At 32.5% G+C, this 23,191-nt stretch overlaps 1 protein-coding gene across 1 annotated transcript in view; it reads left to right on the forward strand.

Annotated features, from left to right (window-relative positions):
• The first annotated feature begins 8,602 nt into the window (after nucleotides 1-8,602).
• Gnpat (dihydroxyacetone phosphate acyltransferase) overlaps nucleotides 8,603-23,191 on the forward strand; it is a 69,786-nt gene continuing 55,197 nt past the window's right edge. Inside the window, exons 1-2 of the mRNA XM_072534993.1 lie at nucleotides 8,603-9,032; nucleotides 12,067-12,243. Of these exons, the coding sequence (XP_072391094.1) occupies nucleotides 8,847-9,032; nucleotides 12,067-12,243 (363 nt within the window). The 5' untranslated portion in view covers nucleotides 8,603-8,846. The remainder of the gene's footprint in view (nucleotides 9,033-12,066; nucleotides 12,244-23,191) is intronic.

Raw genomic sequence — 23,191 nt, forward strand, 5'->3', positions numbered from 1 at the left:
AATTATATTTATAAATACATATTAAATTTAGATTAATAGCTTTAAAAACTAATCATTGTTGTGTGTTGTGATTGTGCCATGCCAAAATAACTAAATAGTCTGTAGAAAGCTGATAAGCTTTCATATAAGATAGATTATTGTGAACAAGAAATAATGGAGGGACGTTTTTACTATTAATGCTCTAAAAGGTAAGTTTAAAATTTAGAATAGGTACATAATGTTGTAATAAAATGTTTTCTTATGTATTTTAGTGTGTTGCAGTAGTCTTAAAACTAAGCGTATTTACTGTTAATATAACAGTTTGATAAATAGTTGACATTTTAAAAATTCCTCACTTTTTAACTATTCTGATGTTTTGGCAACGCTGTGGGGTTCTGACGTCGTAAATCTTTAATGACGTGCTGTAGCTCCTTTAATGGCAGATTAGAGGTTACACAAAGAACGGTACTAGGCTCGGGCTTCAGTCTGGTAGAGGTCTCTTGGTCGGGGCTCTTATTACAGCAAATATAAAGAATCGGCTAGAGAAGTAGTGAAGATACAGGGACGAGAAGTTAGAAGATAAAGAGAAGAGATGTTAGAAGATGAGAGAAGGGAAATATTTGGGCCCCACCCTATTTTAGAGGAACAGGGAAACCTTAAGACATATAGAATAAAGTAACAAGAAAGGTAAGGTGTAGTTAAGATAATCACGCGAGAATAAAATAAACCATGAGAGAAAAGGTATTATGATTGTGCGGTACACACTTAATATTTCGATACATATACACTGTTTATATGATAAAACAAATAATAATATAAATCAATAATAATGCCTGAAAGAGATACACCAGTCACAAAAATATAAATTTATATCATAACAAAAAAATAAAAGGTAAATAGTTCGTCAACAAAGTTATATTGAGGTATAGTAAAGTAAATGCACTATAACAATTTTTACTGAACAGTTAGCACGAGGTAAGTTATTGCACAATTTATTATTGAATACAACAAAAAATATCTTTCTTGAAAAATAATTATGAATAATTTAGTATTCTCAAGAATAGAAAAAAAAACAAGGAATATTATAATTGTCAATATTCGTCAAATAAGTTATTATTATGCCTTGAGAATACGTAAACATTTACTAAATTTTGATCATGATCACCTCAAATCTATGCATAACATTTATCATAAATATAACGTACATTAATATAAATCAAATTTTTCGTAATTTATACGTATATATTATATCGTAAGTTTATACTCGTAATAGTTTATTCGGTTAGAGTTAACCATAAATAGCAAAGTCACTAAACTGAAGTCGTAAATCAACTTCTTACGATTTAGGTAGCGAAGATGAGCTTTAGTCAACAAAAATATAGGTACTCACAATACAACAGGCAACAGGTAGGCACAGGTAGTGACGTTCGTGTATAGAACGCTCTCAATAAAAGCACTTGACACGTTGTCCTCGCAACAGGTACTTGGGACTGCAGGCACGGTCACGAATTACGATCTTCAACCCGCAATCTCTCAAATTGATTTAGGCAGACGAAACGGAAGAAAGAAAAACAGCAGGTAATACAAGTACAGGTAGTAGTAGATAGTAGAAATAAATGAAGAGACGAATGAAGAGACGAATGAACGGCAAACAGAAGTGACTTCGTTTCTTCGAATTGGAAGACGTCTGTTTGACAAAAGAGAAAATAGTTAATATAGAAATCACTGTGTGAAGATATATAGATAAGGGTAAATTGAAAATACACTTACCGCCGTTAGATGAAGACAAACCGCTTGCCACAGGAACCAACTCGAAAATGAATTCGAATTCTGATCTTAGATAAGCTACGGATAAAAAAAGAGTGGAAGTATTGGCCGAAGAGTACCACGCGAAAATAATATTTAAATGGCAAGGCTAGTGTGGTCATTTTTGTAACCTAACCACTCTCTCCCGACTGGAATTATAATTAATTAATATTTAAATGGGAATAAGCCACAATTAAAGGTTAAAATACATTTATTGACGTTTCAATTTCCACTTCGGAAATCGTTCTCATAAAATTTCGAGAACGATTTCCGAAGTGGAAATTGAAACGTCAATAAATGTATTTTAACCTTTAATTGTGGCTTATTCCCATTTAAATATTAATTAATTTAAAATGCCACAAGAAAATAGCTTCAGAACAATGGAATTATAATTTCACCGAAAACCAACATGTCCGTTTTTTTAGAAGGTAGGCAGGGTATTTGACAATAGAAGCTGATCTCTTTGTTACTAGGAAGGGTTTCTATTTAGCAAATGATAGATAAAAAGAGCAAAGAACATTTGGCGAAATATTTCATTGTTAAAAAAAGCGTGACAAATCGCTCCTTGCTTTTGGTTATTTTTAAGGCTTTTAACATAATATATAGACATAGGCGGCATGAAAGTAATTTTCTAAGGAGAATAATTTAAAGAAATTTTAAACATGCTTCACTGCAATCATTTTTATATGAAAAATTCTATATATGTTATTTGTGACGTCTATACTTTCAACTGGCAATTAATGATTCTGAGATTGTAAAATATCACAAGAAAGTAATTTCAAAACCATAAATAGTTAATATTTGAAAGTTTATGGTCACACCCATATTACCAACCTCTGCCCTATCAACTCCGGAGTCCCGCAGGGTAGTGTTCTAGGGCCGCTGCTTTTCTCACTCTACGCAGTCGATATACCAGAGACTAATAATACTACAATCACTTCCTTTGCTGACGACGTAGCAATACTAGCTGTAAATAAAGATCCCATACAAGCCTCATAAAACCTGCAACATCATCTGAACATACTCAGTGATTGGTATACGAAATGGAGAACAAAAGTAAATAAAACAAAATCAGCTCAAATAACATTTACCAACCGTCACAATATATGCCCACCTGTAAAGATGGAAAATGTGAGAATACCAACAGTAACGCTAGATACCTTGGTAAGATACCATATCCAGACTAAAAGAAGGCAGCTCGACTTAAAATTTCGGCAAATGTATTGGCTTCTTGGACGTAAATCAAATCTTAACATCCAAAACAAAATTCTTCTATACAAAGCCATACTCAAACCTATCTGGTTCTACGGACTACACCTATGGGGCTGTGCAAAACCAACGTCGCTGAATATTATCCAAAGATTCCAGTCTAAAGTGCTTAGATCGATAGAGGATGCACTATGGTACATAAGTAATCAAACACTTCACTACGACTTAAAGATTCCTTTCATCAGAGAAGAAATCCATCGAGCCACGGAGTCACAAAATGAACGTACCATTCACCATAAAAACGAGCTAGTTAGTTAACTATTCAACAATGGTCCAGCCATAAGAAGACTAGATAGAACCTGGCCCCAAGATCTACTTCAAAACTAAACCAAAATAGAATAAGGTGAGACATCATTGGAAGTCTCTCCTTCACGCGCAAAACCTGTAACACATTTACTTAATACTCTGTAATGATGTAGATTGTAAATAAACATAATATAATAATAATAAAAAACACCCATATTAAATTATAGAATTTTTTTTTCTTAAATCTAACATTTAACCTGAAAATTGGTAAGATAATAAATATAAAGAAGATATTTCTATTGAAATGTTTAAGTTGAAAACTTAAAAACACCTGTCGTAGCTTGTCACAAATTTCTCGATTCGAGTCTATGTTTCCGTCTAGAACATGGCGTTCGCGTGCTGACAAACTTCAAAGGCGGCATCTGAGAGTGGGCATTCTGATTGTTATTTTTTCTGTGGTATTGTGTTCATCCCTGAAACGCAAAAACAGGAGATGACTTTAAAATACGCGCAATATACCGATTTTAAATATTTTACATAATACCGAATTTTTATGTTGAAAATTTTTTTATATAATAAAGCTGCAAGCCACATTTTTTAAGGTATTATTTAGGTTTTTTGCGACCATTTTTTTTTCAGGCAACCTTATATTATCTTATTAAAAAATAGCTTTAGTTTAATTAAAAAAAAAACATGCATATACGTCATGAGTAGAGTATTTTATTTTTAAAATAAATAACCGAAATAAACGTTTTATTCAAAAATTAATTATCTACCAATAATTTGATTAAAACCATTTGCGGCCACTTTTTGACTGGCCTGGAATGGTACAAAATGTGTGTAAAAATGTGATTTTGATTAACTACATTACGAACGTAGTGATCTTGCAGTGAGATCTTAGACTATAATATCAAAACGCCCAACTTCCTCTACATGTTTTTCTTCTCTTTTTAGCTTAGTCACAGAATAAACAATCAGAATGCCCACTCTGCTTGTCAAGATAAGTAGAGTAAAGTGCCCTAATATCGGATACTTTTTTTTAACAATAATATTAGTTTTAATACGTCAATTAATTTATGAATATTTTAGAGCAAAACAAGTAATATACTATAGAGAATCATTTATTGAACAAAAATAAATAATTTCTAAGAAGTAAAAAATAAAATTTAAATTTTTATAAAAAACGGTAAATCTAGACTGACAAAAAAAATGTTCCTAATGCCGGATATTAGGATAACGGGATAAAATTAGCCATCGAGGCAGAAATCACAAATATATGTATCTTTTTTGTCTACATTGGTGCAGTCGGTGTGAGCCCACTTAAAACACTTTGAGCACTGAATCCATTGTTAGCCCGAGGTATCTTCAGAGAAGAGTCCAGTACAAAACATACATTCTGCTTCCTCAACCCCAATGTCACACTCCATGTCAGAATCATCATCTAAAATGAATTCTTCATCTTCTTCAGATGAACTAAAAGCTTCCTCTTTCTTAGCACTTTTCTTTTTAACCTTGTTTGTCATTGTTTTCTTAGCAATAGATTTTCCTTTATTTTTGTTTGTTTTCTTAAAAGGCTCACATTTGTCTGTTTCTAATTTCGGAATTCCCTTTGATATACTTTAATACTTTTATTTCTCTTCTGTTCTGACAAACTACTTTCTAAGGCATCTTTGTATGGTTTACCGGTAATCAAGGCAGCAGATCCTTTTCTGGACTTCCTTTCTTTAATACTAGACTTGTAAAATGAAGTGGTGAGTAAAGGGCTAATATCTTGTGGCCGCACTGTTGAATCTCTATTATTAGAAATGTTCTTACATGATAAATCTTCCACACATTTGGTCGCATCAATACTTCTTGGAGGAGTTACATGCTTTATAAGAGTTACTTGGTTTTCTTGTTTAGCCTCTGGTAGATTTGGAACTGGAACTCGGTCACCTTCCGCTTGATGGTGAATGGCAAAATCGTGTTCTCGAAAAATGTGTTTATTAAATGGGCAGGTACCGCCCTTTCGAAAACCATTTATAGCGATTTCAGCTGTAGCACATCTTACATAAGCTGTTCCAAGCAATTCGCAAACTTGATAGCAGGTGACTACTCTTCCAGGGTTGTTTCTTAGCCAATTTTCAATTTCCTGCAAGTAGTAGGTTGTAAGAGGATCCATAAAAGCAAGGTCCAGCGATTGCATTTTGTGAGTAAAATGCGGCGGCAGACTAAGAATAACCACATGGTTTTGGCGCGCCAAATTTATCAAGTAAATGTTCCGCGTATGTGAGTAGTGACCATCCAATATTAATACAACTGGATCAGCTTCACTTGGTTTAATTTGGCTAATAAAATGTTGTAACCAATTGGTGAAAATGTGACTCTGAATCCAGCCAGACACATGGCAGGCAGCTATTGTCCCTGGTGGAGCGCCGTTGAGCAATTCTGCCTTCATATTTTTTCGGGGAAATATATATACCATAGGGGGCAAAAAATCACCAGCCGCATTCATACAGGTAGCCACAGTCACTAGTCACTCTTTCTACAGAAGTAACGACCCCTACTTGCTATTTACCTTTTAAGGTGATTATTTTGGTATGCTTTTGATTGTACAGACGTTATACCTGTCCCATCTATATTATAGATTCGTCAGGGATTAAATTTCACGTTCTCCATCGCAAGTAGGGGTAGTTGTATATAGTAGTAGGTAGGTGTATATTCTGGCAGTTGATAAACCCTGTGGTCCCCTAAACGTTAGTTCTGGGTGCCTCTTTAAATATGAACGCAACCATTTGTAACCTCCTTTTTTCTGATTAGTTGAAAACGGATGTTTTAAATTGTTCCGAATAACTAATTGAAAAGCAATAATCGACCAAATCCGCTTCAATTTCTTTGGAAAACCCTGGTGGACGTCCCATATTGGTTTGAATAAGTTCTTCAGGTGACTTTATTTTATTTTTTACGTAGTCTTCCAACGTGCTGTTGGGTACTTTAAAAGTTTTTAAAGCTCGTAAGTACCCCATTTCTTGGATTTTAACTACAGTAACAGCTGCATGCATGGATTTACTATCATATTTCTTTCGTTTTTGTTTGGATTTCGATGACATTTTATTTCTGAAATTAAAAAAAAAGCGTAAGAAATGAGATAAAATAAGCAGATATAGTGCAAAAATTATAGCATAATTCTTTCTTTTTGTCGACGAAAACATTAAAATGTAATTGTTAACACCACCTTAACTACGTAGAAATGATATTAGATATTCTATATAAAAACAATTAAGAAATATTTTGTCCTAATATCGGATATCTGATATTAAGACAGTGCGACCATCTGATATTAGGCAAATTATCACCTGTTGTGAAGGTTATGTTTATGGATTAAAAAAACCTTAGTAATCCACTATCCACATGCACTTAATTAAAGTAGACATATTATAGAGTTAAACTACATAGTCAAATTTAAAAACTTACCTGAATGTGTAAAAATTGCGTTTACGACTAGCGCGTGTAAAAACTCGTAATGCAAATATTCGGATAACTTACTCTAGTGTCCTCTATGTTTTACTCATCGAGCAAAAAGACAGAAGAGGGAATGTAAAGGTAGTGGGGGCAAAAATATTGTTAGACGGAAAGGGCTATTTTGAGAGGCCGCATTAAACAAGGAAAGAGAGTCACTTTCCTTGTTTGAGAAATCAAATTTAGTTGGGTTATGTTATTGTTTGTCCCATCGAACAAAAAGACAAAAGAGGGAATGTAAAGGTAGTGGGGGCAAAAATATTGTTAGACAGGAAGTGCTATCTTGAGAGGCCACATTAAACAAGGAAAGAGAGACTCTTTCCTTGTTTAAGAAATCAAATTTAGTTGGGTTATGTTATTGCTGAGGTTATTGTTTGTCCCAACTGTCACATGAAAGATATTATTTGTATTTTCTATTGAAGTTTTTTTACAATTGTTTCAAGTTTTAGACTATTATTGTTATTATTTAATTAAAACTTTATTGTGTTCTAGTGTTAAAAAAGTATTGTAAGTGTATTATGTATTAATATTATGTAATATTAATATTATGTAATATAACAAATAAATAGATAAATTAGAACCCCTACACCACCGTATGATTATTGTGAAGTGTCATGAAATTTAAATTTGGCGCATTCGCATTTCCGGATATGTCCGCCATCAGAGGCCACTTTTTTGGTCTCCTTTTCATAACGATTAGATTCCCTCTTTTGTCTTTTTGCTCGATGGTTTGTCCCAACTGCTACTATTATCGTTATTATTGAATTAAAACTTTCTCGTCTTAGACTCATTCTGAAAAATATTTTATATCTACTTTAAATTTGGCGCTTTTGCATTCCCGGATATGTCCTCCATATTAAGAAGTCACTTTTATGAATTTTTGTCTCCTTTTCATAACGATTAGATTCCCTCTTTTGTCTTTTTGCTCGATGGTTTTAATAGAGACAATATTATTCGGCGACTTGGGTTTAGCTCCATGCTAAACTGGACATAGGTTTCTAGTTAATCAGATTACAGGTTTCTTTAAAACAGTACTATCTTATAATTGGCAACTATCCGATATTATGGCACTTTACTTTACGAGCATCTGGTTCACGCAGACGGAGTCAGCCATGTTTTAAACGGAACCAGTGCTGTTCAGTGAAATTTTATCTGGTGTGCACAGAAAAATTAACCCGGTTTAATTGATTTACGGCAACCATAGACATAATATGCAATATTCTATGTCGTACTTTTGGCTGAAGATTATATTAAATTATTTCAAATTTACTAAATTATTAATCAATAAAAATTTAAATTATGGTTCTGTCCTAACTTGTCACAAATTTCTCAATCCGAGTCTGTGTTTCCGTTTAAAATATGGCGATCGCGTGCTGATACACTTCAAAGGCGGCATCTGAGAGTGGGCAATGTGAGAATGTCAAGTTTTCACCTATTGAGTGTTTGTTTTTAAAATAGCTTTGGGCTCTTTATCTTTTTTTGTTTTTGGGCTCTTCTAAAAAAGATTTTATATTGTAGCGAGTAGGTACTTCTGGTAGGTAACCTTTTTTGTTGTGAAAACAGTTCATATGCTTTTCTTACGGTTTTCTTATGTTGTATGTGATGATTTACTTTTAAAATATATTCAGTTTACATTTATTTTAATAATTCCTTCATTCATATTCTTAGCTGTGTTCTTAGGTTGTGTAAAATACATATATAAAGCCCGCCGTCTATGAATCACATCGGGTAAGTTCGGAAATAAATATCAATGAAGATGCAGCGTGTTAATGTCAAATATTGTTGCGTTGCAACCTTCATATTATTGATATAGGTATATTTTTGACAGTTATTTTGCAACACATTACTCATACTTTTTTATCAACAATTAAATGCTATCTCCATCACCGATTCTTTTCAAAAACCTTCAATACGATAATGGTGTTGTGCGGGAGGTTCTGACAATTCAAACTAGTTTATCTATCTCAGTGGCTTATAGAAATTCAAATGTGTATATATGTAAACATTGCTATTAACTTGTGAGTTTTAACTTATTATTTAAAGGTAAAATGAGTGTTCAAAGAAGGTATGAAAATTTTCTGGAATACAGACGGAAAGAAAAATTAAACTTTTTATGGATTTCAAAACGGTGGGATCCAGTAATTGCCTTTAAACAAGGTAACAGGAGACCCACTCCACATTCTCATAAAGTGGCAGTTTTACACAGTCCTAAAATTCAAGAATTATTAGATCAGGTAAATAATCTATTTTCTAATAAATACTTGTACTTTGTTTACTTAACTGGAGAACAAACCCTTTATAATATTAATTTTGTTTTTTAACTGCTATTAAATACCTAGTTTGAAGTACAAGTTACATTATTTCCACATGCATATGTTGACTAAGGATGTAAATGTATGCAGATATGTTTATAAAGCTACAACACCAATGATTCAATTTATTTACAAAACACATTGACTAATAAGGTTAAGACAATATATATTTCATGGATAATTTAGATACAAATAACTATTTTTACATTTTCCCTTTTGTTGCTCTGCTATACTTAAATGTGGGATCAAACTTAATACATGTTCTGGCACAATGAAATCTTTAGTCAGTCATATATTTTATAATAATAATTCAAAATAACAATAACACCCACAATGTAAAACTTTAAGCGAAGATCTCTAGAAAGAAATATTAGAAATTTTTTTATAAAAAATTTTGATTAAAGTAAATTGTTCATAAGAGACATTTTTGCAACCTTAGCAATTGAAGAAGATCAATATATGCACATCCAGATCCAGAGAGCCAAGCATATATGAATGCCTTTCTAAAAGGGCCTAAACTAAGTAGTGTGGGAATGCTGAGAACTCATAGTGACCCATTCATATTGGTTTTAAGTCACTAAGGAACACATGGCAATGAAAGAACTGATAAACTTGCTAAAAGAGCATAAGCTACAAAATACTTCTGTCCAGTACTGTCTGTGATAAGCCTGGATCCAAAAGCAACATAACTCACTTGAAAATATAGGTACCTGCTTAAAAATGTATATTGGAAGAACATTGCTAATAGGGATGAATTACTGTGGAAAACAAGCACATATCAGCTCAGTGTCATAACAGACTTCCTTACTGGTCAGCACCAGTCAAGGGACACCTGCATACAAGGGGACTGTTTCATGGAGACTTAAGCCACAGACCCTGTAGCAAAGAACCTGTAACAGTCAACAGTATCTTGCATGACTGTAAGCCATTAGGTTACAGCCAGCAAACACTTCAGGGATTAGTGACTCCAAAAATATGGCTCATATAGGAAATAAAAATTGTAGCTGAGGTAATTTTAAACAAAAATGTTTGTAAACATTTTTTGTGTAGAATGAACCGTTCTCTTAGAAACAGTGCTTGAAGAGACCGTCGATTTTACATATCAGTTAAGCACGCAAAATCAATGTTGAATAAAATTTGTATCAGCTCGACAATAAAAATTCGATATATTTAGATCCAAATGTCACGTCAACAAAAAACAAGATGCTTTTTAAAGGCAAAGAGTGCAGCTTTCGTATACGGTTTTTGTATTTAGCAGAGAATAAACTCAGTTTTTATAAAGATGTTAAATAAATTACAGTGGCGCGATTTTTGCTATTTTTTGCAATTCTCGTGAGCTTAATAAAATTGATCACTTTCATTGACCAGTTGTAGTAAAATTTCTATTTTTAGAGATCAATCTTTAAAACCTATGACATGAAATTTCAATTTTGAGTTGTGGTAACAAATATGCGGCATTTGAAATATGAATAAAAAACACAGCATTTAATGTTTTACATTACAAACGATCACACGTCACGGAAATGCATTTAACAAGACGGTTTTGGGTGTATTTTATTGCAGAAGTTTTGTTCTTTTGAAAAACGTACTGGTGTAATTGAAAAAAATGTTTTAAATGTTTTAGATTGTTTGTTGTGTGAAAGTTTAAATCCAGCGTGTTTTAAACATATTTCAAATGCCTCACGTTTGTTGCCAAAATTCAAAACTAAAATTTCATGCCATAGGTTTTAAAGGTTAGGCTCTAGTAATAAAAACTTCATAGTGGCCAGTCAATGAAAGGGATAGATTGTATTGATTTCGTGAAAATCATAAAAAATGGCAAAAATCGCACCACATTTATCTGTTAACACCTGTATAAAATCTGAGATTATTTGTGGAAAATGCGAAAATGGGAAATATGGGAAAATAATAAAACAGGAAGCAAGGTTTAGATATCTGGGAATAGATATAACTAGTTACGGAGATGTTGAAGGAGAAGTATGACAACAAAGCTTAAAATCAAGTAAAGCAGCGATATCTCTTAATAACACAATCTGGAAGAGCAAACATCTAACATAAGACACAAAAACAATATATAAAGCAGCAATTAGACCTTTATTAACATACACGACGGAGACAAGACCTGACACATCTAAAACGAGACGACTACTAAAAACAACAAAGATGAAAATACTCCGACAAATATCGAAATCGAGAGAAGCGAAAACATAAGAGGAGCATGAAATATAGAAGACATAAATGGATGGGTGACAAAACGGAAACAGGAGTGGAACAAACACATTAGTAGAATGACAGAGGATAGAATAGTACGAATAGCACAAGATAAGTCACCAAATGGACAAAGAAGTATTGGCAGACCAAGAAAAAGATGGTATGATAATTTAAACAGTTTAGGAGGCTAATATTGAAGAAGAAGCAGGCTTTAAAGCCTACATACAAGAAGGAAGAAGAAGAAGAAGATTTGAAAAATATCTTACTTAGAAATAAAATAATTTCTAATTTTTTATTTGTTGTAACATTAGTCAATATTTTGTGTCCGGCTACTTTTACGGGTCATGTATTTTGAAACATTTAAACAGACAGAACATTAAATCTTAACCGAAACAATTGACAATGGAAAATTTTATGCCGATTGGAAATTTTGATCCCTTCTAAGAAACTTAGAAGCTTCTTAATGGTAAAATTTTTTTAACTGAACTGATGATATAGGTACCCACATTATTGGTTTATTAAATATACGTCAACATTTGAGACAATCGAATTTCAATATTACTTATTTTTGCTCGTTTACAGATTTTATGCTTGGTATTCATACTTTATGGCTTGGAGCGATAGGTCCGACCACATTTCCTTCCTTTCGTAATAATATATTTTTGCTCTTAGCTATTCATGTTCGTTTGTTGTACAGATATTGTTTTATTTTATAAAAATTATTCTTTATATGTGTTTTTTTTAGATAAGTAGGGTCGACAATATCCCAAAACCTACATTAGAAGCACAAGTTCGTGACATCTTGGATGAAATAGGCTATGATAGAAACTTAAAAATTGTCAGATGGCTGGGTTTAGTATTAACAAAGATATGTTTAAAGGTCCTTTCAGGAATATATGTAAATATTGATCAAGTTGAGAAGGTATGTATATTTTTCTTACATTTTATCTGATTTATATGTTTATTCTTGTTTGTGTACTGTTACTAAACTTAATAAAACAATTGTCTTTAAGTAATCTCAAGTGTTGTTGTAATTGATAACAACTGAACTTTGTTTTTACCATAGAAGATAACTCAGAATGAAGTGGTTTTGTACACAATGCACTGGGTACTATAGCCCAGTATAATTTGATAATACTCTTAAAAAATTCTTTGAAAGCATTTACACAGGTAGTCCGAAATAAAGAAGATCGATCTAAATACTGCTATAAATTTTATATATGGACAAAATGGCATAGAGCATTTTTCCTGGATGACTTGAAAAAACATGTTTTTGTCAAATTTGTATCTTAACAAATTCCCAAAAAAAGTTACTTGCATATTATTACATTAAAAAATGCGTAGATGCATGCTTTCTATCTATCCATCTAATCAGCCAATAACATCCATCTTTGGACATATGTATGCCTCCCCCTAATTTTTCATATTGTTTTGTCATCTCACCACCTAAGTTGAGGTCTTCCTTTTAGATGTTTATGATTTCATGCTCTCAAATGTATAATTATCATCATTCTCAAAAATATTTGAAAAAGCATTTCAGACTACAAAACTTTGTTACTACAAACAACATATTTAGTAGTTCACGGCATGGTTTTCTTGCAGGGAGATCTGTTGAGACAGCACCTATGATTTTATATCAAAAATTTTAGAAAAACCTAGACGCAAAGATGAAAACACTAGGTGTTTTTTTGGACCTATCTAAAGCTTTCGATAGCCTAAATCATGTTCTTTTATTACAAAAATTACATCTTTATGGAATGCAGGGACCAGCATTAAAATGGATAAAATCATTTCTTACAGATAGGTCGCAAAAGGTATGCCTGGAGAAAAGGGGATATAAGGTTTACTCTGAACTGATCAATTTAAAATTAGGCATACCACAGGGGAGTGTCTTGGGGCCTTTTCTCTTTTTGGTCTACATAAATGACCTTCCAAATGTGATGGTTAGTAGTTCCTCGAACCTTGTAAATTTCGCTGATGACTCAAATGTGATTTTCTGGGAAAAAACATTAGAAACACTCCTCATAGTGGCAGAGCAAATTCTAAGCAAGGCTGAACAGTGGTTCAGTGGAAATCGGTTGTTGCTTAATACTGATAAGACAGTTTTTGTTTACGTTAGAACCAGCCAGTCACGAGAACAGTTTCCAGATACAATCAATTTTCTATCACAAAACATGGAACCTGCTAGATCAGTTAAATTTCTTGGTCTTCATATTGACCAGAATCTGAATTGGGGGGAACAAATACAAAATACAACAAAAAAACTGAATAGAGCCTGCTACTCATTACGAGTGTTAAAGAGCTATATAGACCAGGGGATTTTACTATCAGTATATTATGCAAACTTTTATTCTGTTATGTAATATGGAGTAATCTTCTGGGGTACTGCAGTAGACAGCTCAACTGTCTTTATAGTCCCAAAAAAGACAGTCCGGGTGATCTTAGGACTAAAGGCAGGAGAATCCTGTAGAAGCTGATTCAAATCACTCAATATACTCACTTTCTCAGCCATCTAAGTATATATTTGAATGTATTATGTTCCTTTTAAAAAATTTTACTTTGTTTTATCACCTGCTTCCCAATCATGAATATAATACAAGAAGCCTTAATTTGAATTTGCCACTTCACAGATTGTCTATAACAGAGAGAAGTCCTTTGTATGCATGTTTTAAATTTTATAATATTCTACCATGTGACATTCAACGGGAAACACACTACAGAGCTTTTAAAAGGAAGGTTTTTTAACGCCTAGTTAACATTGAGCCCTATATTGTGGCAGGCCTGGCCTGTGCCTGGCCTATCCTTCTCCCTGATCAGCATATTTAATTTGTAATGTTAAGTAATATATTTTAATCTGTGATGTCAATATATATATATATATATATATATATATATATATATATATATATATATATATATATATATATATATCTATATATATATATATATATATATATATATATATATATATATATATATATATATATATATATATATATATATATATATATATCAACAATCACTCGAAGAGTGGTGGGTTTTTCAGTTAAAAGGTGGAGAATAAGACAAAGAAGGTGACTACTTCATATAAGAGTAACTCTTATAGTTGTAAGTATTGAAATATTCACTTTGTTTACATATAATAATTATTCTAATAAATTTACAGTTTTCTCCTGAAGAAGTCACAAAATCGTAACGAAATATATAATAATAAGTAATAATAAGTACTTCTTTTTTCTTATATGTATATATATATATATATATATATATATATATATATATATATATATATATATATATATATTGTTGACATGTAATCAATCTCGTTTTCTGGTATTATCATGGGGACTTATCCATGTTCATTTTCATTGAGGTTTCTTGCCGAAAAATGAATTCATCCCAAAAGAATCGTTTTTTATCTGCAATAAATATTTTGAAAGGGTTAACTGTTGTCGGGGATTGTGAAACTGATACCTTGAAAACACCCAATGGTACTATAGTTTTTCCTTGTTTCCTTCGCAATTCTTTCTAACGGCCCTCTTAATATATTTTATTTATATAATTATATATACATATATAGTAATACAAGAATTCATATTAAACTCACCAGGCTTCTGGGATGAACCGCGTCGACTATTGCTGCGCCGAGCTTTCGATATCCCCTCTGATATCTCCTTTAGGGCTTAAGAGGTCTCAGTCTCCCGAGCCGCCAGGCACTACTACACTTATCACTAATCACTTCACTACTGCTGGAAACAGCGGACGGTTCATTTATACCGTCGATGGTGGCGTGGATTGCCGTGGGAGTTGGCACGAACATTTCTTTCCCACTGCCAGAAATGTTTACGCCAACTCGGCGCGTAGTGTCTAGGGAAGACCCCGGAAGCCGTAAAGAAGACATCAAAGAGGAAGTCGAAAGCTCGGCGCAGTAATAATGAATTCTTGTAATAGGATTAATCTTCGCCTTATTAGGATTTCTAAACCCTTTTCTACCCTTGCGCAACATGCCGTTTCAACCAATCACCAAATCGACATCACAAACAACAAAATACAAAAAAATAAATAAGAGATCCCTCCTTGAAATTTGCCAAATTCTAAAATATCCAACAGCCCTGAATAAAGAACTGATATTGATAATTTGAGCCAGATATATCACTTTCTCACCATACTCAGCAAATAAGAACCACTTCATATTCCTTCTTAAACAAATAGTCAAAAATTGTCTCACGAAACCTTTCATATCGAACAATTTATTCCATGAATCCCATATAGTGTATCTGTATTGCCCTTCTACAACCGTTCCATCTCACAGACCGCCCACGTAGCAACGAATTTGACATGCGCATTCAAACTTACTGTTGCAGACTTCTTTAATTAAAAAAGAAGATTAATTATGAATAATGAACGTGTAAGTATATTCATTAATTTTAATTAGAAACTTTCTATTTGTAGATGCTAATCTATAAATGACTAAAAACATTTTAACAATTCAAAAATAAACATTTAAACCTTTGTTTTAATTGTATTGATAAACTGCATGAGGCTATTTGTTTATCTAAGTTTCAATTAATATTGCATGAGCACGTGTGCTTGGTTGTATACATAGTAATTTTCAGCCAGTTCCAGTCGAAGTTATAATTTGTCCAACATAGTAAAACATTTATTACTAAATTTACTAGATAGTTGGGATTGAGATCAGTGAACCAAGTGTACAAACTATTCTTATATACTATACAATATCTAACAAATGGTAAACTAGTACAAAAAGGATTGGACATCTTATTGATCATCCTAACAAAGATTTTTAGGTGAAGAATAGGACTAGGTTATATACCAAAGACTTGGACAACTGTAAGGATGGAGTACATACACAATATATGAAGGCAAGACAACGCCCTGCCTAAATTCTGCAGGCAGATCAGTCTTACACCATTTCTGTTGAAGGCAATAGAAAAAATTCTTGATAGACTTATTAGGGAGGGGCCATAGAGAGATCATCCTCTCAGTGGCAAATAGCATGCATATCAAGAAGGAAAATCAACAGAAACAGTACTGGACGAAGTAGTTCAGAAAATCAGTCATTCCATTAATAATGGAGAGATTGCATTAACCGCCTTTCTAGACATAGAACAGCGCATTTAATAATGCACTACAAAATTCTCTTTATCATGCAGCGGCATCAAAAGGGATATCCGCTATCAAAGTAATTTTGTAAAATAGGATGATTCTAACAGATCTGCAATGACAGGAAATTTTGGTCAAAACAGCTAAGCGGTGCCCACAGGGGAAGTGCTTTCTCACCTCCCCTGTGGTTACTCCTGGTGGATGAGTTGATCTCGCTACTTGACGCACAGGTGGTAGAAGTGCAGGCCTATGCGGATAATCTAGTAATTATGGTAAGAGGAAAATATGTTAATGTTCTATCTAGCACACTCCAAAGAACATTAAATATCGTTACTGCGTTGTACGCCAGGAAGAAACTCTCTATCAATTCTAGTAAAACATGAGTCAGTTTCACAAAAAGGCGGAACTTAGATAATATCTGGATGCCTGCTCTGTATGGAGAAACTGTCAAACAGACGAATGAAGTCAAATATCTAGGAGTAATACAAGATAATCGGCTGACATGGAACGCCCATTTGTAAAGAATAACCAACAAAGCAAAGCTTTCCCTTTGGACATACAATATTTTGTATTTGGAGAACTATTTCCGAAGTGAAAATCGAAACGTCAAAAATAAGCTTATTTTAAACTTAAATTTTGGCTTATTCCCAATAAAAATAGTACTTGCATTAAAATGCCACAGGAAAATAGCTTCAGAACAATATTAAACATAATGTAGCAAAATACTGGGGTGTGTAGGAGGAGAGAGGTATAAGAAGAGTGGTCTATATATAGGGGATAAAATAGATAACAATTAAGTAAAGAAGTATGAAAGAAAAAAAATATTGAACGGAATGTGGCTAGGCTAGCAATGTAGGCAGGAGAATGACCACTAGAAACTCAAGGATGGATACGGCCAATTTGCATGCCTTTTAAAGACAGTAAATCAGGAAAATATGTATGATAGATAGAAAAGAAGATAAGAAAAATGAATAGATATAATGAAAATTAACAAAGAAAACAAATTGAGGGCGCCAGAAGAGGGATACTACTCTAAAAAGAGTAACGGTCACTCTTCCAGGTATCGTATACTGCTAATATTAATTAAAGTTGATTTAATAAACAAAAATGCTGTAAATGTAAAAAGGTAAGGAAATATTAATAAAAAAAAATTATATGCAAAACAAATTCAAGTTTATTAAATATAACTTCTTAGATTCTGACAATCTCTAAGTTACCAAAAAATATATGAAAATTTCACAATATAATATTTTAAAAGAGAAATGTTGAAAACAACTATAATAAAAAGTTGAAAATTACACAGAATAACTCTGATATAGAGTGTACAACCTACATCTAGGTTAAAAAACAACCTTACAACAAAATAATGCTAACGTTGGAAGAACGTATAGCCAAGTAAATATATCAAACTTACCTACAATATGACCAACAATATTGTTAAACAACTCTAAATTCACATACAAACAAAATAATATATATATAAATGGGAACAAGCCAAGTTAAACAATTGAAACGGTCTATTATCCTGAAGGGATAATAACCGGAGTTAATAACACAAGATGAAATATAAAAAAAAATTAGTTAAGTAAACAAATAATGAAATAATTAAAGTTAATAATGAAATAAATGGTTAATACAAAAAAACAATGGAAGATAATCTCTGGGTAGAATTTGAGCTCAAACTTACCGATACCTTACACCAAGGGGAGTTATATTAATTAATATATATATATATGTTATAAAAAAAAAACCTATAACTGGTGAAACAAGATATATATATAGTTCTGAAGTAAAAACCAACTGTCCTCCTAGGTGAAACAGTTGTCTGGAAGGATACTCCCGAATAGCTTCGGTGTCCCAGCGAAGTCCTCCTTGAGGTCCGAAATTAGCACGGAGCTGGTGCTAATTGGCTCAGTTCCGATGATGACTGTCCTGCCCTACCTCTAGGTGCAGGCTGGAGAAAAAATGAGGGTGGAGTAGATAATACTCCCTGTGGCTTGTCCCAATGACCCTGATTCTAATAGAGTTGAAGTGGTACTCTCCCTCGGATGTTCTGAGGGAAATTTATAATTCCATGGTAGGTGGCTGAAAACAATTCCCCGTTACTTCTAATCTCAACATTCATAAAAAGAAATCAAAGAAGAAGTGAGGAAAGTTTCTTTCAGCATAAGAAACCGGAGCAAAAAGATAATTATGGTAGATAAAAAAAACCATCCAATCGGATGTAGCGTGACCTTGCTTCACATAGAGTAAAAATATAATGGCCTTGGACAAAATACTATATTAAAATATGAAATAATGAATCTGAATAATAGGATATAGATAAAATACTCTAATGTTTATAATATAAAAAATTATTATTTACCAGATAGCTAATCAATTCCGTGCTAGAAATCTCACTTCACCTCCCGAGTTTGCGAAAACACCGTCAATTAAATCGTTATGGTATACTTAGAATATTTAACTTCTTGAAGTGAAGGAAATTCTATGCATTAATTGGATTTTCTTTCGCTAACTGCCGCCTGTGTATGTACCACTTCAAACTCCCGATCAAAAGTGATTTTTAATTCACAGTTAATTAACCAAGAAGAGCCATTTTTCCACTTCCCCTAGTCTCCTGTCATTTCTCTTGTCCGCAATGGTACCAAATTAGATCAGAGTGACAACTTAAATTATTAACAATACACACTTAATGGGCAAATGAACACTTAAAGTTAGGCAGCCCATACTACATCTCTGAAATTATTTTTATATCAATACAGTATAAGTAACGACTGTTACATTCCCCTACTAGTCGGGAAAAAAAAATTTTAATCAAAATTTTTTTTCATAAAATTAAAGTATCAATAACTAAGTGTACTGGCCTAACATTCCACGTTGATCCGTAAGTTTACACAAAAAAAAATAACCACGAACTAAAGATCACGGGAAAAAAAGAATGGTCATGGCGCCAGACACCACAAACTCAGATAACTCGAAAGTCGAATCAAAATCTCAATCGACAATATGCTTAAAAGCCAAATATTAACTAAATATACCAACTAAATTCTTGCTGACAAATAAATGTCGAATTGGGCACTAAATCCAAAATTGAACTATCCATGGACATCAGATCTATAAGACTAAGTATATCCAAGGACGAACAACCAGGCAAATGTATGAGCCAATTCAAACAATATCTCACCCGGAGATATACTAAACTAAGATCAAAGAAATCATAAACTAAATAGGTTAAGAACTGAACACTTAATCCAAAATTGAACTAACAATGGACACCAGATTCATAGTAATATATCCAGAGAAGAACAATCAGGAAGATTTATGGAGCAATTCTCACCAAACCAAATAACACAAATAGTAATCTAAATCGTAAACATACCAAAGTATATCAAAGACGTACTAACCAATATAAATGTGAAATAGGACGCTTAATCCAAAGTCAGACTATCAATGGACACCAGATTCATAAAAACATATCCAAAGAAGAACGACCAGGAAGATTTATGGACCTATTCACACCAATACTAAATCTCAAAACTAAATGAGGTCTACGTACACCCACATCTGGTGATACGAACCTACATAACCAAATAAACCAAATAAGTGAGGAATCAGACACTGAATCCAAAATCGGACTATCGATGGACACCAGATTTATAAATAGAGCATATCCAAAGAAGAACGATCAGGAGAGGACCAATTCTCACTAATGCTAATAACTAAATTAGCTCTTACCCTCATCCGGTAATATGAGCCAATACCAACTAGGTAATTACAATAAAGCAAAATTTCCTAAAGTGTGAAGCAGCATCGTCACACTTATTCAGACTAAGTAATGTAATATGTAACTGAACTAAACCAAAGATAAAGATAAATACCTAAAGTCTAAAGTCTAAAATGGACTAAAGGAATTCAGAGGCTAAATAAATTTTGAGGGTGCTGGTATCCGCTAACTATAGCATGTGGCTACAACAGATGTATGAGAATAACCAGACACCGATAAAATCCCAATAGAAATCCTAAGAAAATATAAGTGGTGGACTTTCCTATAATACCATTACTAACGAAAGAAAAAAAAATATGTCGAGAACAAGCAACCAATTTTGAACAAAACTGTAGATTTATAACAAGTTCTCGCAGCATGGAATTATCCGGGAATAGTCCTAAATCTAAACAGCAATTTATGCCTAAGGAAAGAAGTGGGATTACACTAAGAGGACAACTCATTTGTCTAAACTCTTAAATAATGAAAATGACCAACTTGACATGTGTAGGGATAGTTAAAGAAAAAAACAACCTGAAGTAAGATAACTAATATGAACTAATTAAACTTCCCTATCAAGTTGTGAAAAGGTAACTGCAATATTTGGACCATCACACAAGAATGGTTAGGACATGTCGCGAGCATTTCCTGACCAGAAATATTATGAGGCATAAACATCTGCCTACTCTGCAATAAACACATATAGTACGAACCTAATTGAGCAGCAGTGATCAGTCGCTGAGCAACAATCTCGAACCCACGTATTCACTAAAGCTGAGTATTGACAGATTCATTGACAGAAAATTCAGAAGAATAAATAAGAAGAAATAAGAAGGACACCGGTCATCCTTACCTACTTCAAAATTCCAAACTAATTCCAGAACCATCCTGTATATGGAATCAGGACATAAATTATTGTAGAGTATTTAAGATTTTCGTGACAAGTGAAAATAAAGCAGACCAAAGATAAAAAAAAATCACAACATCTTTCCAAATTGGCAAATATTGAACAAATATATCAAAACAAATACTAAGGAATCAAATATCAAAGATTTAACACACAATATATGATCCAGTAGTGTAACAACATAGTTCCATAGTTCCTTATCAGTAATAGGATTAACTATAAGTATAAATCTAAATATGTAAATATATACTAAACAACCCTCGTATCATATGAGGTTAAAAGAAGTAATTCTCCTGGGAAGATTAGTACTTAAGAATATTAATTCATTATGAAGTGCATCATTTATAATACAAAAAAAAATGGATAAGTCATACATACTAATTATCTAATAAGTTATAGAAGTCATTAACCAATGCCAAAAGATACAAAAAAAATAGCGGTGTACCTACGTTATCTGGTGATTAAGAAAATCTTAGACTAAAATGCAAAATATAATCAAAATAAGCTAAAGACAAACAGAGAAAGAGATTAGCTTAAACGAAAGTGTTAAGTTAGTCTTCTTCTGAGGATGAAGAACTAACCTCGTCGATGGTGTTATCAGGCAGTAAATCCTTTACATGAAATTGACCAATTCGTTTGTTGGACGAATTGTCCCTTAATTCATATACCAAAGGAGATATTACCCTTACAACCGTACACGGAATGTATTTCTGGCAAAATTTTGCCGAAATAGCATCACCTTTACTTGATTTTACAAAGTTTCTCTTTAAAACTCTATCGCCAACAAAGAATCGCAAATCTAAAGTATTTGATTGGTTATAAATATTATATGGTACAACCATAGACATATCATCATCATCAACAAACCTAAAAGTTGATACTGATAATGGAACTATTTCACTACTGTAATCATTAGAATTGGGTTTAACGCTACTGGGTAAAGAAGAATTGGTAGTTGACCATCTGTGATCACTTAAAACAGGCGGATTCAACGTTTCATGATTAGTAGTTAATTTCGGGACTGATTTGTGAAAAAAAATGTGGCCAAGTTATTAGCAACACACCACCAAGATCAAAATAGCCAGCAAAAATAATATATATATAATCAAATAAATACCTTAGTTATCTTACTAAAATACTCAAAATAATTTCTAGTTATATGTAAATTATAACTATTCTAAACCAAATATTAATATATATGCAACAATTAATAGTACCTATAAGTATAATACTGTTGGCTGTAGGAATAAAAGTTTATATAATATACGATATAAGTATGTGTAGGTAAGTAAGTAAATATAAGTTCTCAATAAAAATACAAAATTCAACCTAGAATGTAAGCTGTACTACTATAACCCATCACTGAGGTCTCAAAATATTAATAACTAATAAATCTAATAAATAAACTAATAAATCAATACAGCAGCATAAGTATACCTGTTTAGTATTAATAAAAAATTTAAAGATAGAATAAATCAGCAATAATATGAGTAAAAAAAAAGAAAAAGCAAAAATACAAAAACTCAAGTAAGAAAAAAAAATCAGTTAAAAGCTACTGTCTTAAAACCAAAAACTTGGAAAAGGCCCCACGTTGGGCGCCAATGTAGCAAAATACTGGGGTGTGTAGGAGGAGAGAGGTATAAGAAGAGTGGTCTATATATAGGGGATAAAATAGATAACAATTAAGTAAAGAAGTATGAAAGAAAAAAAATATTGAACGGAATGTGGCTAGGCTAGCAATGTAGGCAGGAGAATGACCACTAGAAACTCAAGGATGGATACGGCCAATTTGCATGCCTTTTAAAGACAGTAAATCAGGAAAATATGTATGATAGATAGAAAAGAAGATAAGAAAAATGAATAGATATAATGAAAATTAACAAAGAAAACAAATTGAGGGTGCCAGAAGAGGGATACTACTCTAAAAAGAGTAACGGTCACTCTTCCAGGTATCGTATACTGCTAATATTAATTAAAGTTGATTTAATAAACAAAAATGCTGTAAATGTAAAAAGGTAAGGAAATATTAATAAAAAAAAATTATATGCAAAACAAATTCAAGTTTATTAAATATAA

The sequence above is a fragment of the Diabrotica undecimpunctata genome, chromosome 6, assembly GCF_040954645.1.
Source record: "Diabrotica undecimpunctata isolate CICGRU chromosome 6, icDiaUnde3, whole genome shotgun sequence".
Classification (NCBI taxonomy): Eukaryota; Metazoa; Arthropoda; class Insecta; order Coleoptera; family Chrysomelidae; genus Diabrotica; species Diabrotica undecimpunctata.